Raw genomic sequence first — 15,730 nt, forward strand, 5'->3', positions numbered from 1 at the left:
ACTTTTTCTACTAGATGTTCCTTAAACCGAAGCCCTTAGTCTAGGATTACACCTAGGACTTTGATCGACTAGCTTAGCTATATTCGGTCTCCTTTAAAGTATAGGGGCATGTCGCTATCTCTAAGCAAGTCGTTATATCTTATAAAGTAAATGAACGCTGTTTTCGAGGCTTCGAACACTACTCTACTCTCCTTTTCCTATCTTTCCAATTTCGGCAGTATATCTCTCTAGATTATCCTTGTGTTTCTTTCCGCGGAGTTACTAACTACCTACGTAGTATAGTCGTTAACAAATGCTATAGAGGCCCCTTCTTTAATTGCCATCTATACTAGATCTACGTTAAAGAAAAGGAATAGGATCGGGGCAAGTAGTGATCCTTGCGGCAAGCCTAATTAAGGTAGGTCCTCTACCTTAGACGTAAAGCCATTAACTACTATACTTGCTTTCCTATCGGTGCAAAAGTCTTAAACCTATCTAACTATAGTTTCGGGAATTCTTCTTTATCTTATCCTCTCTAGAAGTGGTCCTATTACAACATTGTTATATGCTCCTTTAACATCGAATGAAACTAGTAATAGGGTCTTTTTGCCTCTCTAGGCGTCGTAGATGGCTTCTTAAAGGTAGGAAATAGCTAGTACTGTTAATTTCTGCTTCCTTGCTCCGAAGTGGTTATTAGGTAGGAGTCTATGCACCTCCGTAAGGTATGCAAGCCGTGTAGCCATTACTGCTTCTATTATCTTTCCTAGCGTTGCTAGCAAAGATATTAGCCTATAGTTCTTAGGAAGAGTGTAGTTATCTTTATTCCCTTTCTTAAGTAGAACAATCTTTGCTACCTTCCATTATAACGGTAGTTTACCTTACCTAAGCGAGGTTAAGAAGAGTGTGTAGATTTGCTATTGCAAAACTAGCTAGACTTCTCTCTATACTCTAATAGTTAAGCTATTACTTCCTACCGCTTTGTCTAGGCTTATAGAGAATAGTGCCTTCTTAATCTCGTTTAGTGTTAATGCTTTGCTAAAGAGCTAGTCTGCAACAGTGTCTCCTATATGTTTAGGTCTCTAGGGGATAGGTAGTTCTAGGAAGAAACTGTGTAGCAGTTCCTTAGCAATTTTAGCTTTGTCTTAAATGACCTCCCCTCCGTGTCCCTTAATAGATGTAATCCTGCCGAAGCTTAATCTCTTACTTAGGTTAAGGTATTAAGCTGCTTTCTAAATATTTGCTAATTTACTGAGGAACCCTATCTAATGTTCCTTTTTGCGTTTCTTAATCGCGTAGTAAAAGTTATGCCTCGCTATCTTTACTACGATCTTAAGGCGGTTATCTTGCTAGCCTTATCTCCTTCTTAATCTTGCTAGGTTACGAGTCCTTATGTACTCTTTTCTTATAGAAGTCAACTTATTTAACTACTATCTCTTTACGTGTTTTAATGGTTTTGCCTTTAGGTAATAGTGTTCTATTGCTGCCTAGGTAACTTCCTAAATGTAGCCTTACATTGCTTTAAGATTATCTATTAGGAATAGGTTATTAGCAAGATGTTGTCTTATCTTGTCTCTTATCGCTTTCTAGTCCGCTTTCTATAGTAGGTATCGTAGAGCTGTTAGGTCCTCTATAGTGTCTCCTATGCTTATAGCTATATAAATCGCCCTATAGTCTAAGCCGTATTCATTCTCGAAGAGTTAATAGACGTCTCGGTCCTCGAACAGTCTTTTACTAACTATAGTTAGGTCGATCGTTAATGTCGACCTATTACGTTCCTATGTTAGCACTCCTCTTTATGTAAGTAGCTATAGGTTGTTTTCCTTAATGAAATCTAGTATTCTACTGCCTTTACCTTATCTTATCCCTAATGCTACCTCATTTCCTCCCTATATCGTGTCATGCTAGTTAAAGTCTCCTACGATAAATACTTCTAACTCTACATTATAGTCTCCCTCTCTTATAATTGCTTCCTAGACCTCTTGCAATTAGGTATATAATTCTTATATGTTAACTTCTTGCCTATTGCCTATACACGGGATGTATATAGACACTAGCAGTATGCTACGGGTCCTATGTTTCATAACGATTGCTATAATGTTGTTACTGTTTATCGTAAGTTGCGTATACTCGTTGTTCCGGTTAATCTACATGCACGATCGAATCCTCTATGTCTAGTTTTCTCTTTATAGTGTTTTTGGTTTTATAACTTTAAAGTTAGGTCCGGCTCCGGTGATCTAAAGGTTTCCTACAATTTCCTAATAGTGTAGTTCCTATATGAGAATAGCATCGAAGTCCTAGATGTCTAAGTCGTTATATAAAGCATCCTAAACTCCTAAGCTCCTATGCAAATTTGCTTAAAGAATGTTTAGTGTACTAATTATAGCGACGTAGGTTAATCTCTCTTTCTTGTTGTTTCCTATACTCTAGGCATTTCTTGTAGCCTACTAGGTAACTTCCTCCGCAGTTGCTACACTTCGGCTTCCCTACGTTGCAGCTATTATGTCCTTCTTATGCGCACTATAAGCATCTAGTAGTGTTCTTACATTCCTTATATGTGTGTCTAAACTAGTGGCAGTTATAATAGGCTCTTAGTCCTCTATTGTCGTAGAAGGTTAAGACTGTAACTATATAGCTAAATAGTTATACTTCTTCGCTATCTACTTGTCTCTAGAGTAGTCTCTCTACCTATTCTTTCGTCGCTAGCTTAGCTACTATAGATGCATAGGAGGCGTACTCCTTTAGTCTACCTAGCCATCTTATTAACTTAACTTCTACTTTATTCTCCTCTATAAAAGCATCTCGCGTTTCTTAGCTAATTGCTCCGGTCTAGTGGTCCGTAGCTTCTATTTTTAGGATAAAATCCACCTTAATTAGGTACTAGGTAGATTCGATGAGCCTTACCCCTTCGAGGAATATAGGTATCTACTTATCTACGTAAGCTCTCGCTACTTTCTCTACTTCCTTATCGATCTTAAAGTACGCTAGGTAGACGTCCTTATTCGTATGTCTAATTATGAACTAGTTAAGGACGACTATGTCTAGCCCTTCGTTAGATCTGATCGTAGCGATAATTCGATTCTTAGTTCTTATTCTAAGCTATGTTCCGGTGTATCCATCTATCTTAAGGTTTTTTATGTCTAATACTATATCTGCTTCTTGTGCATTTTTGGACTTTTTTATTGCGCTTCTAATCGACGTTCCTACAGATATTAGGGGTGACTACGGTAGGCTTAACTGCTCTAAAAGGTCGAATGACACTAATGTTCTAGGCGACCTAACTAGCGTTCTTACTACTTCCTAGCTTGACAGTTATACTCCCTAAGCTGCAACACTTACGTAGGAATCGGTTGTTCCTGTCTATAGGGACGATAACTAGAGGGAACCCTAGTTTAGGGCTACCTCTTGTAGGCTCTTAATGTCTAGGACTAGCATTGTGACAGTCGTCTATAGTTGTCTAATCTCCTCTCTATATCTGTCTTTTTCCTCCTATTCTTTTTTTTCTCTCTCTCTAGCCATTCTTTGTGTATCTAATAGCTGTTGCATAATGTCGTTCATTATGACCTCTCTTATACTGTCGCTGTTTCTACTACTACTAGGTGTAGGGCTACCCTCGGTTTAGTGGCTAATGTTCCTCCCTTCTTTTTCTACGCTTCTAGTCGCCATTCTTGTAGCTATAGGTAAGGGTCTCTTCCTTAGTGTCGCTTCTACTAACGTCGAGTTAGAGTCTATATCGATGCGTACGTCGCGTCTCTAAGGGCTATCTTCTGCGCCGCCCTGTCTGCCGTCTCTTTTTCTTTTTTCCGCATGTTCCCTATCCCTTATAACTATATCCTCCTTATCCTACCTGTCCCCGCTACCCTATAATAGCGATTCGAACCTCCCCTTTCCTACTATACCTCTACCTCTCGCGCCTCCTCGGCCTCTCGGAGCTAGCATGTCGACCCCGCACCGTGGCGCTTCGCTGGAAATTCGAGGGAATTACTAGGAGACACTGCTCCAGCTTGTAAAGTAATAAAATTTGATGAATTCGATGATTTCGCTTTTTTCTCTTGTTTTGTTTCTATCGCAAGAAATTTCTGATGACGAAGTTGCTTGTCCCAGATGTGTGATGACAGGGTCATCCCCTCAACGTTGCTTTCCAAGTCAACAATGAGCATGTAGGGCGAGGTACCCAGTCGGTGCAGTATTTGATACGACGATAGTGGTTGTTGACTCTCAGAGACATGGTTAGAGTATCTCTAGACGCACCGTGGCATTGTGCGCTGAGATATGGCGCATTTCGTATCTCGATGTGGTGTTCCCATCAAGCAACCATCAGGGTCGCAAGATCTTGGGTTGACAAAGTTGCTCAGACGATACTGATCACAGGTTTTAAAAATGGCTCACTGGCATCGCAAGTATGTCGTCGTTTGAGGTGGAACTTGGGTTGCGTTTTCTAAGGTGATGCGATGTGGAAGGCGCGTTCCTGCCTCCAATTACTTGACTTACTTCCATCCTGAACGATCTCTCCTTCCGACCTTCAGATACTATTCAGATCCACAATAATCATCCAAAGTAGCTGTGGTCTAGTGATCAAGACGCCTTTGCAAACATGTCTTGCAAACACAAGCATCCAGGTTAATTCCTTACTGTTGATCTTCGGTCCTCAGTGAATTCTCTTGAAGCAAGGAGATCGTGGGTTCGAATCCTGCTCGCTACAGCCATTCTTTTGCCTTTTGGTTCTGGTAATGAAGTTGCGCGGACGAGAGAGAAAAGTGTTGTGCAGTAACTGGATTTTCTTTCCCCAGCAAGTTTTTCCGAGTGTGAAAAGGCGAAACGCTTTTGTGACGAGCGAACCGATTGGAAGCATCCAGTGATAGAGATGAACGGACGAGCCAAAATTTCGCACTTCAAAATAAGCCATTGCTCGCAGGTGACGGCGTGAAACTGGAGAAAGCATGCCTCTGCGAAGCTACACCTTCCTCCGGCTATATATTGAACCATCTTCTTCTCCCTGGTGCAAGAGGATGTTGATGATCTTCACCCGTCCTTTCTGTCGAGCACCTTGATCAACTTCCAACCTCTTAGTCTATTCTATTGATGTGAGCCTTAAAAACGTACGCTGAGTTCCAGACAGACTTCATGTACAGTGACAGTAAGCTGATAGGTCATCTTTGTGGGCCGCTGCATCAACCGGAAAAGTAGCCTGCATGATCAGTCATCCACGTGATAGCTTTTTGCCTGGAGAGAATGCAAAAGATATGTGAATAGATTGCCGTGCAAGACACGCAATGGTGAGAAAGTATAGGAGCCGCGTGTGGTTTACACGGAACGTTCACGTAGTGGAATTGCCCGCAACCTTTAAAAAGTTGCGTCAATACACAACTCCGTCTTGATAGCAAAGCCTCAAAAGGCACGATGCTTTTCATGGCAGAGTGATTGCCCAGATAGAGCACATGATGCCCCTAATCTCGAGAAATGTGAGCCAACCATCAAAAGTATTGTGATTTTCGATACCTGGATCGAGGGGTCGCCGGAGGCAGATAATTGTCTTCAATGCAACTGATGGTCACCTACCCTGAAGTGACTCGAGCTTGACTACTGTGGTACTATCAATAGTCCTCACTTGTGAGAGATCGTGGTTGACACAAGAATGATATTTCATTGACTCATATCTAAAGTGTGTAGCAAGAATAGGGCACCAAGAAGCGAAAGTTGAGAGACGATCAAGCCATACTGATAGCTTAGATCTTACCGTAACCGACGTTGGCAGTGGAGACGGTGCTGGCAGCAGCAGCAGAAGCAATGTTCTTGCCCTTGAAGTTGCTGAGGAAGCTGGTGTCGGCAGAGGAGAAGAGACCAGAGCTGCCGAATGCGTTGTTGACACAGCTGCGGCCGAGGACAGAGCTGCAAGCAGAGCCGCTGGAGGGTACGGTGAAGTACTTGCCAGTGGCACCAGCTTCGATGATGGTGTTGACGTTTTGGAACTTGTTACTATTATAGAGAGAGTCAGTATGCTAATTCACGTACCACAAGTCAGAAGTATGTTGACTTACCCCTCAGCGAGAACGTAGCCGCCTTGACCAAGCTCGAAAGCGTGACCCTTGGAATCAATGTCGTACCAGTAGTTGTTGACGGCGTGGAGGAGAGTGTTGCCCTGGACCTTGGGAGAACGACCGGAAGTGTGGTGAATGTAGTTTCCCTTTAGCGTGATTAAATCTGAAGACCCAGTAAAATAAAGGGCCCAGTAATGGCGTCCTAGGGTGATACTGTTAGTCCTGGACTGTATTGGGGAGTTTGGGGGAGGGTTTGGGAAATTTTTGGCTTTTTTCTCCTTTTTTCTTTTTCGTCTTTTCTGATATTCTTCCTCTTCCTCTTCCCTTCTTTCTGTTTCTCATCTCCTTCTCCTTGCCTTTCTTTCTTCCTGTTTACTGTTCCATTTGGGGGAGTCTTACCGTCACAGGTGGCCGACCAAGATGAGGCACCGTCGATATCACAGTTGGAGATGGTGACTCTACCGGAGGCAGACTCTCCGAGAACGATGTGCTGGCGTGCGATTCTTTGTGTGGTGACATGGTCAATCCTATAACGAGTCAGAATGTAAGGTCAAACATGGGTGTTGAAATATTCCTTTTACCAGATCATGTCCTTGTGATATGTTAGTATACAGCTCACAACAACACCTTGAGGACCTCAAAACTCACAGTACCGGCCAAGGTGATGGCATCACCGCCCCAGACATAGTGAGGGTTGATGTCAGTGATAGCAAGGTTCTTGTTCCGCTGTTAGAGACCGAAAATCGCCCAAGAATCGAATTGGCCACAAACCTGGATAATGATGTTCTGGAAACACAGTTAGCATCGCTCTGTGCAACCAGGAGTACCCTAAAAATACTTTTACGCCGTTTGCCATTCGTAGACCTTTCCCCTTAATGATACCCTTGGAGCCCTGACCGACCAGGGACTTGTTGGAGTTGACAGTGATGCCAATCATACCGGCTTTGTCGTATGTGAGGGAAGAAACCTGATTACATCAGCTGTGAGCCACAAAGAACATCCTGGAGCTGCAAAGAACATCCTGGAGCAACAAGAAAACATCCTGGAGCCATAAGAAAAAAAATTCTGGAGCCACCAAAAAAAATTCCTGGAGCCACAAAAAACATCCTGGAGCCACAAAGAACATCCCAAGGAGCTACAGTACATACCTTCGGCGACGAGGATTCGTAGTTCTCGCACCAGTTGTCCTTGTCGATAGCCTGTTGGCAGAGACTGCCGGTGCCCTTTATTGAAAATTAGTATCATTATTCTGGCAGGATCGATAGCCACCACCACAAACATCCCTTATATGAGTTCGCAAAGGTTGAACAGATATCTGGATAGCTTGTGGTGATGTCTTATCAGTATCACATACCCAGGGGGAGCAACCCTTGGCAGAAGTAGTGCCTTCGGTGTTGCGGAAATCGAAGGTTTTGGTGAGAATGATGACTCTGGGCGAGCTGTCACCCAAGTACGAGACCAGCTCGGCGGTGGTGGAAGGGTAGACAGGGGCAGCAGAGCCACCTCCAGTAACGCCCTTTGCGAAACCCTCAGCGGCACCGGTGACACCAGCGGCACTGACAGTGCTTGCGAATGCTGCCAGAGCAGAAGTGAAAAGAGTGAATGACTTCATAGTCGAAACGAGTGACAAGTGTAGGATAAAAAAGGACAAAGAAGAAACAAGACGAATGAAGAACTGATGAGAGAGTCACATTCGAGGAGGCACATAAAGCTTCTTATATGTTTGTACCTACCTGTCCCCCCGAAGTTCCACAGACTTGCTACTATGATGCCAATATCGGCTACAGAGCCCTGTATACTGCGAGCAAGGCCCGGAAGACCAAGGTCGTCTCTAAAGCGAACGCCGACGTCTCAGGTTGCGGGTGAGAACTTACCTGAGACGAAGCGAACAGCTTGGCATTTAAAAATCATCAAGATGCTCGGCGCCATTGCAACCCTGCGTTGATCATCTGCTGTACGCAGCCTAATATAGAAGTATAAGCACTCTCTCGAAACACAGCGATTGGTGCGGCTGTAGTTGTTTGAAAGGATCATCTAGTTTGTTGGAGTCGCCAAAGTGTAAGTTGTTGTCGCATCGTCGCGGCTTAAAGATCACGAGGGTTTTCGGAGAAGAGTCCACCATGCAGCCCTAAATCGGTCTAACTGTTTTGAGAAAAATAGACGACGCGCTGGAGATTTCGACAGCGGAGCACTCCCCCTCAGGCTCAACAAGTCGATCTTCGGCCGCAACAGAATGATGAGAGCGACAAACTCCAGCACACGGGAAGCTTCATCTCGTCAACAGCAATCGTTCAGCTCAACAATTATGGAGCTGAAATCATACGTCCGTGTGTTGCAATCGACACACATCTTCAAGCCTTCTAGAACCGCAATCGTCATAATCCATGTTGGACCTCATGAAACGTGGTGTTGATCACAGCCTTGCAAAGCCCTAAGGGCTGATCAGACCGCATTCCCAGCCTGCCAACCTCCGGAGAGGCTTCGAGACAGCTACCCTGAATACAATTCTCAGTCGACACGCTGGTTTGACATTTGAGTTACTTCTGGAAGCACGTTTTGCAATTCATGACACTGGCTGTTTTGGTTCGTTGATATGGGCAAACAATTCTCTTGACCGATGGCATAATAAACAATGATTGTAGAGTTCGAGCTTTCATAATCAACCAAGACGAAGATCATTACTGATTGCACAACAGATTGGCTCAATTACTCAACCAGCCCCTGTTCTATCCATAGGCGAAGTTGCACTTTGCTTGATGTTATAACACTCATCGCTATCATCATGGTCAAGCGAGTAATCACCGACTCGGCTGCAGCGCTCGTCCTGTACTTTCGCTACTTTATCGACACCCCCTCTATCACTTCCTCATACAACCCGATGAGCTCCGAGTTATGGAACTCTCGACTATCTTCGCCTGCGTACAGCAAGGTGCTGTCGATGCGATGGCAGACCGGACCGGTATCGCATGACCAGACCTCATTACCAGTCCTCCCAGCACCACAGCTTGATCTGACACTGATCGTCATGAGGCTCAAGGGATCAGCAGACACGATATTCGCCCAGGTCTTCTTGCATGAGACAAATGATGAACATGATCTACAATCTAGACTCATTCTCCTCAGTCCTCTTCACGCCGAATTCCACGCGCCTCTCGAAATACTTTTCGAAACGTAGAGTCCTCTTCATGGCCGCGAACTTGTCCAGAGAAAATGGCGGCACACCACATCCTCAAATTCTCACTGGAGATTCACAACAGTGTGAGAAGCTTTGTGCCTGTTGATGGCAATTCGAAAGGCCTGCTATGATGATGAAATCGACTTATGGAGCCAGAAAAAGGGTAGGTATCAATTCACAGGCTTGGATACTTTGATGGAAACACGGAATGCATCTGATTTCTTTATTACTTCTTCGGACGTCGAAGGTTATGACCGTGTAGCGGACATAGAAGGAAAAGCATTATTCCACAGTCAATGGACAAGGCAGAGAAAGTCCTGAGACAGAGTGGAGCGAAAGACGGAACAGAAAAGCCAGCAGGCATGCAGTGTACAGAGGAGATAGTGAAACACCGCGGAGGTGTCATCGAGGGAGGGAGCGCCAGTAAAAACATCACTCTGGAGCAGAGAAGTATTCCTCATCCGAGTCATCGTGGTTGGTGGGCTTGCCAGAGTCGCTAGCGGTGCTTGCTTTCGACTCGTTCTGCTCTTCATTGACTTGTGAACGGGTGCTGGACGATTGTGCGGTAGTGCTCATGGTGCGCTGTCTCTTGGCTGGGCGAGGTCCGGCGGTGTTGGATGACAAGGGCTCGTTTGTAGCACGCATGTTTGGCATCAGGGCTGGTGGAGGTCTTGTAAGATTGGATGTTGACGGCTGGTTGCGAGTGCGCATGGCTGGCATTGGGGCTGGTGGAAGTCTTGGAGGCGGGTTGTTCCACTGCTGATCGGTCAGTAACATGAGTCTTGACTAACTTGAATATAGGGACAGAGAGTTTGAGACAGAGTTGAACTTCCTTGCAAACAGCCATCGAAAAGCAAGATGATCCTCATGTAGGTACAATGGCCAGAGAGAGCTTGATGAACTTTGCTCTCTCAACGAACGTGTACCCCATCATCAGAAACATCTTGATTTTTGATGTATAGGTCAATGCTCAGACCTCCCTGGAGCTTCGGCTTTGGTGCAAACCTCGGTTTCGTACACTTAAAAAACAGATGGAGGTGACTCACAGTAGGGTTGGTACCGTATGCTGGAGCAGAAAATGTGTTCTGCAGCAAGGGGAACATGTTCTGTCGTGGGCTGATGACGGTATGGCCCGACTGGAAGTGCTGAATACGTTGACCGGTCGGCCAATGCATTGCAGATGCTACCACTGCGTTGCCTTGGGGGTATGCTGAGGGTTGCGGAGGGGGTGGCTGCTGTAATCCTCCGTATGGCATTGGTGCCATCGATGTGTTGCTGGAAGATATGCTCACGTTCCTACTCGAATCATGGGCGCCGCTGCGTGACAGAAAGGCTGTTGACTTCTTCTTTGTGTTGCTTTCACGTGGGGGAACCAGGTAGGCTCTTGGGTGACGACGAACCTCCGGAGGCAACATGTTCTTTCTTGCGAGGAGCTCGTCTTTGGAGGCTCCCTGCCAGTTACTCTTGAGCCTGTCATCAGGCATTGGTGCCGGGACTCTGCCATTAGAGAATGCAGCTTGCTTGTCTCTGGGCTGCGCGAGGTCAAAGTCAGAGTCGCGTCTGCCCATCATACCGCGCCACAATGCATCGTTGTATGAGCTAGTCATGGAGAGAGTACAGTTGCAGGTGGCTCCACCAAACCAACGGCATTCTGAGCAAGGGTCATCGGATCCAGAATCGCGTCCTTGCTTGTCACACTGCATCCATGTCAGCATCAATAAATGCAAGAAAGTGAGCAGGATGCTGCGTACCTTGATTGCTGCTTGCAAGCATCTTGTGCAAGCCTCACCCAGCTCGTTGGATACCTTGTAATCGACTTCCTTTGGCATTGTCGGATCTAGATTGTTGGGATGATCGAGGTGGCAGTGGTGTCCGTAGGGGCAAAGACCAAGTGCCCATCTTGGACAAAGTGCAGGTCTGGCAGGTGCGATTACTTGCGACTGAAGATTCATTGTGTCTGTTTGGAGAAATGGTTCAGTGTTCGTGATGTATTGTGCTTTGTCTTGGTTTGTTGTTGTTGTTGTTGTTGTTGCTGCGGAAGTTTTTATCTATTGCATTTCGTGTTGGTTGTTAGCGTGTTAATTGTCTGGCGATTGTCGTGCGCGTAGGGACGACTGTGCTTGGGTTGTCCCGGAAGAACCTCCGTGTTAGAGTATTTGATGATTACCGCAGCGTCGGTCAGGAGCTATCATCAAGTCGAGTCTGTATATGCTAACCACATGAGTCACAGTTGAAGAATAATGACGACGTGGCACATTTCAGAAGGCAAGATCAAGGGTGGTGATGATGATATTTGTGCTTAGCGAACCAATATGACTGCGAAGCTGAGTTGGACAGTGGCTATATGGAAATCGAGGAGAGTAGCTGAGGCTCCCAGCTGCCAGATGGTTTCACTTTCAACTGTCAAAATGCAAGAAGCTTTTGGAAATAGGGACTCCTTCCACAGAGAGTGTCCCTGTTTCTCACTCCCACTGGACTTTCACAATGCTCTCAAACACTTCGTGCCTTTTGATAAACACACAGCGATCCGAACTTGGGTGAGGGAGTGTCATCATCAATGATCTCTACCACATCGAGCTTTCAAATGATCCCTTCTCTTCTTGCAAAAGTCTGACACACGCATCTTCCAAGATGCACGATTGCTCTTTGACCGAGGAGAATGTTTAATGAGAGCACATGAAGTGGTTAGTTTCCGTAGCCATCTGCATCAATCTAATAACTTCGTGTATTCTGACAGCACAATCGAAGGACCGGGGTAGACAGATACAGTAACAAGAAGTTGCGCACAATCGCGCACCGAAAATAGATTCTGCAGCAAGGCAGATTTTGTCTGGCACATTGGTTTGATGGTGAACATTTTCAAGACTGAGGCCGAAGCCAATACAGTAGCTTTATATAGGGAACTGAGGCCGAAGCCAATGCAGCTGGGTTGGTATGAGGAAGACTGAAACTGAGGCTGAGGCCAATGCAGTTGGGTTGGTATGAGGAAGACTGAAACTGAGGCTGAGGCCAATGCAGTTGGTGTTGGTGTGAAGAGAACTGAGGCCGGAGCCAATGCAGTTACGACAGGAAAGAAACCGAGGCCTTTGGCCAATGCAATTTTTGGAGGAAAAGAACTGTGGCCGAGACCGTGCAGTATTTGGATGTGACCGAGGTCATGGGTGTAGTTATGGTTGAGACGGACTCGACTCTGAAAGTCATCAGTTGCCAGAGTAGGTTCAGAGCTCCTATGCCACTGCTTGAGGTGTCGCGTAGGTAGAAGCTGGATTCGATGGGCGACGTTGGACGCTGTCTTCTGTGTCTCGAGGTCGCTTTGCGCGGCGTACCTTCTCATTTGCCCTGGAGGTCGAGTTCTTCTTGCCAGTGTTTGTTTGACGGGGCTTAACCAGGTAAACCCTTGGGCAGTCGCGGACGCCAGCAGGAAGAAAGTCTGGGAGCGCGAGAAGGTCTTCCCTGCCAATTGTCGATAAGAAGACGGTCCTGCATTGACAAAGGCTTGGGTTTGGCCTTTGCGGTCGTGGAAGTACCTTGCTTCCATTCTGTTCTAGGCTTAATGGCAGCAAGGGTGTAGTTCAGCCCCGAGCGACCAAGCAATTGATCCCATGCAAGGAAGCCATGATTGCAAGTGCGAAGTGTGATGTTGATGTGGTTTACTGGGTTGTGTCGGTTCTGTGTGTCTTCGTCGAGTGTTCTGCGCTGTTTTGGATGGGGACGATGCTTGATTGGTTATGATGAGCCGTCCCTTGCTCCGTCACTGCGCAACGAAAGTCTGCTGGTGATTTCGCCTTGGCGCTGAACTGTGCATTCGCGCCTTCTCCAGGCTGGTCGAGCACAATCATACGAGCTTCGTATAAATCAGTCTCCTCGCTTGCGCTTTGATCATCACAGTCACAAAATGCGTACTGCCACTTCAACCTTTACACGCGCCAATCTCTGCCGCCATGTTTGGCATGTCGTTCACACGACACGCGACACGAGATCAAACAGGTCACCGAAAAGCTAACACATTGCGCAGCACAACCTGTAACATAGGCCAATGATGTTTAGGCCGTGAAACAACCAGATGGAACGGAGCAATGGGCACCGTCGCCGGAAAGCATACACATCTGCGAGAATTGCAAATGATGGCTGCCGATTTGAAGAAGAGAATCTCGCTCGTGTGTGAAGGGAAGAACGGCATGACGTTGGGCACGGATATTGTTACTAACCTCCTTGGCAGCCCATGCAGGCTATCACGACGACACTGATGATCGCTATGGTTGCTGTTCCGAGTACGACGTCGACTATTGCTCCGAAGACTTGTGCGATTATCTTGAGCTCCCCTGACACTCTTGGAGACAAGTAAGGAAGACAGTGGAGAGCAAGGATCAGACCTTCCCAGCACCCATTTTGCCTTGATCTATCTTTCGCGGGAGTGCAAGAAGTTCTTCGCCTTTTCCAAAATGTCCAACGAGAGCTGACAGAGTTGTCAATTTCAGTGCTCTCTCTGGACATGCGTGATTTGTGAAATGGCTTTTGCGTTTCTTCAGCTATACTTTTTATTGTACTGACTGTCGGAGATGAATGAATCTTCTTCTCTCTGCTCACCAGAGGCATGGAGAAGTCACGGTAGAGATGCACGAAGTTATTGAATATGGCTGAAACGTCCAAAGAAAGATGATGAATACGGAGCTTTCCCTGGACCTGCGGACTATAGTGAATTGAATCTTGCCTATTTGATAGAAACGCTTCCTACTGCAACGTTTGTTGGCGGAAAGTACGAGTCGTCCTCCTTTGCTTGTGATGGGTATACAGAGATCAAGGTCCAATTGTATGTAGACTTTGAACGGAATCAGAACTTCAAGCAAAGTCGATGATTTCCAAGCTCTCTGCAGACCTGCTCGATATAATGAATCGATTTCTGCATTTTGATAGATGTTGAAGGAGGTCTTCGTTATACTGGGGATCAGCGTTCAGCTCAAATATACACTTCACATATTTTCACCACCATGACCTCTTGTCCAAGACCGGNTAAGGACCGAAGCCCAGCAGTGGTTTGGAATACTGAGGACCGAAGCCCAGCAGTGGTTTGGAAACAGCGGACCTATGGAACAGGTCAACGTTGTGAAGGGTGAGACGTGCAAGTGAATTGGAAAGGATTAGAAGTGAACCGATTGGGAAGATTGAAGCTGCGAAAGAATGTTAGCAACGAGCCGAGTCGAACCCGAGACGTTTGGTGCAGACAGCCGGTTGGGCTAATGAGGTTATTGTTCAAAGTGGACGGTCAGATGGTTCTTAATGCTATCAAGAGATGGGTGTTTCAAAAAGTGATCAGCTCTGTTCTTGCTAGAAGTAACCAAGCCTCTTGACAAACCACATCGACCCAAGCAGTATTGCCCAAGGAGCTACGCGGACTGCTGCATCCTTCAGTGCCTTCATAACCCAGATGTTGATCAGCACAACATGCATCGTCGCAAACAGCTTCCCATCGTTCACATTCGGAAACTCGCCTTCCGGCTGCGGTAGCTCGATGAATTCGCAGAGCTCCTTCCATCCATCCTCACCCAACGTAAACTCAAGCAATTTTTCCTTGGGCACAACTTCTCGAATGCCGGCATTATGACGTTTGAGAGCAGCGATACTGTAGCCATCCATGACTTCGTCCATCTTGTGCATCATCTTGATGAAAGCCGCACAATCGGGACTGATGAGCGGCAGATATCCCCAGACTCTCCATTTGTCGATGATGAGGATGGAGTTCTCAATTGACTTGCGCCATTTAGCAGGATCGCGAGTCGTGAGTATGACTTTGGCTTCTGGGTACGCTTCGATAAGCTCTTTGACCAGCAAGTTCATGGGAGTATCGCAGACAGACTATCCTTGTTAGCTGGTGATTCCCGTAGACTGCGATAAGCTTACATCGTAATCTCCTATCCATTTGTCGAATTCAGCTATGCCATAAGCCCTCTCAGTGTTACGAGCGTCTATAGCTTCGACTGCTATGGCGAGATCTCTAGCCGGCATTTTTATGGCCTCGACTACGAATTCATCAGCGGTGACTGTGGCGATATCCTCATTATGTCATACCCATATGGTATGGATGAAGATCCAGTTTCTGGAATGCGGTGTACATGGCTTGTCTCGTTAGCGATATGTTTTCGATTATCTCCCTCTCAAAGTAGCAGTTTGTAATTCGCACATCCTGAGTTATATCCACGATATTTTTGAAGTCTGCAGAACACTCCAGAAGAAGCAGCCGAGCACGCTACTTTTAGAAGTGGTTCCTGCTCGGAAGCCATCGTGTAGCTTTATTGATACCGGCGCGATAGCTTCATGGCTCGGGAGGATGGACAATATGGTAGCTTACAAACAGTGCCAGTTCTTGACATGCTGGCAAGAATGACTTTCATGGGTCTTGTACGGACACCTCCTTCCTTGTCAATCTCGCGATCACCGGTAGGCACGGAAGCTAGTCTGCGTCCATGACCTTGGTGAATTCGTGCTCCATTATTAACCAGCAGGTCGTCCCACTTGGTCATATCGCTTATTCGAGAGAAGATTC

General features: G+C 46.2%; 4 protein-coding genes across 4 annotated transcripts; all 4 read right to left on the reverse strand.

Moving 5' to 3' along the window:
• Positions 1 to 5,594: 5,594 nt before the first annotated feature.
• Positions 5,595 to 7,829, reverse strand: M438DRAFT_346511 (putative pectin lyase). Its single transcript, XM_029905693.1, has 9 exons — positions 7,369 to 7,829; positions 7,163 to 7,237; positions 6,853 to 6,981; positions 6,786 to 6,800; positions 6,663 to 6,731; positions 6,596 to 6,606; positions 6,414 to 6,541; positions 6,015 to 6,216; positions 5,595 to 5,952 (listed from the first exon to the last, which is right to left on the reverse strand). Exons 1-9 carry the CDS (start codon positions 7,624 to 7,626, stop codon positions 5,703 to 5,705), a joined length of 1,137 nt encoding a protein of 378 aa, XP_029759758.1. The 5' UTR covers positions 7,627 to 7,829; the 3' UTR covers positions 5,595 to 5,702.
• Positions 7,830 to 9,967: 2,138 nt separating this feature from the next.
• M438DRAFT_36384 (uncharacterized protein) lies at positions 9,968 to 11,321 on the reverse strand. Its single transcript, XM_029907678.1, has one exon. It carries the CDS (start codon positions 11,139 to 11,141, stop codon positions 10,101 to 10,103), a length of 1,041 nt encoding a protein of 346 aa, XP_029759759.1. The 5' UTR covers positions 11,142 to 11,321; the 3' UTR covers positions 9,968 to 10,100.
• Positions 11,322 to 11,896: 575 nt separating this feature from the next.
• On the reverse strand, positions 11,897 to 12,727 carry M438DRAFT_356253 (uncharacterized protein; the record flags this gene model as incomplete). The annotated part of the gene is made up of 1 exon (XM_029907088.1): positions 11,897 to 12,727. One exon carries the CDS (start codon positions 12,725 to 12,727, stop codon positions 11,897 to 11,899), a length of 831 nt encoding a protein of 276 aa, XP_029759760.1.
• A 1,787-nt stretch (positions 12,728 to 14,514) lies between these two features.
• Positions 14,515 to 15,707, reverse strand: M438DRAFT_356254 (uncharacterized protein; the record flags this gene model as incomplete). Its single annotated transcript, XM_029907089.1, has 4 exons — positions 14,515 to 15,042; positions 15,088 to 15,206; positions 15,256 to 15,399; positions 15,536 to 15,707. 4 exons carry the CDS (start codon positions 15,705 to 15,707, stop codon positions 14,515 to 14,517), a joined length of 963 nt encoding a protein of 320 aa, XP_029759761.1.
• Between the last annotated feature and the right edge of the window lie 23 nt (positions 15,708 to 15,730).

Source organism: Aureobasidium pullulans (genome assembly GCF_000721785.1).
Source record: "Aureobasidium pullulans EXF-150 unplaced genomic scaffold scaffold_11, whole genome shotgun sequence".
NCBI classification, from domain to species: Eukaryota; Fungi; Ascomycota; class Dothideomycetes; order Dothideales; family Saccotheciaceae; genus Aureobasidium; species Aureobasidium pullulans.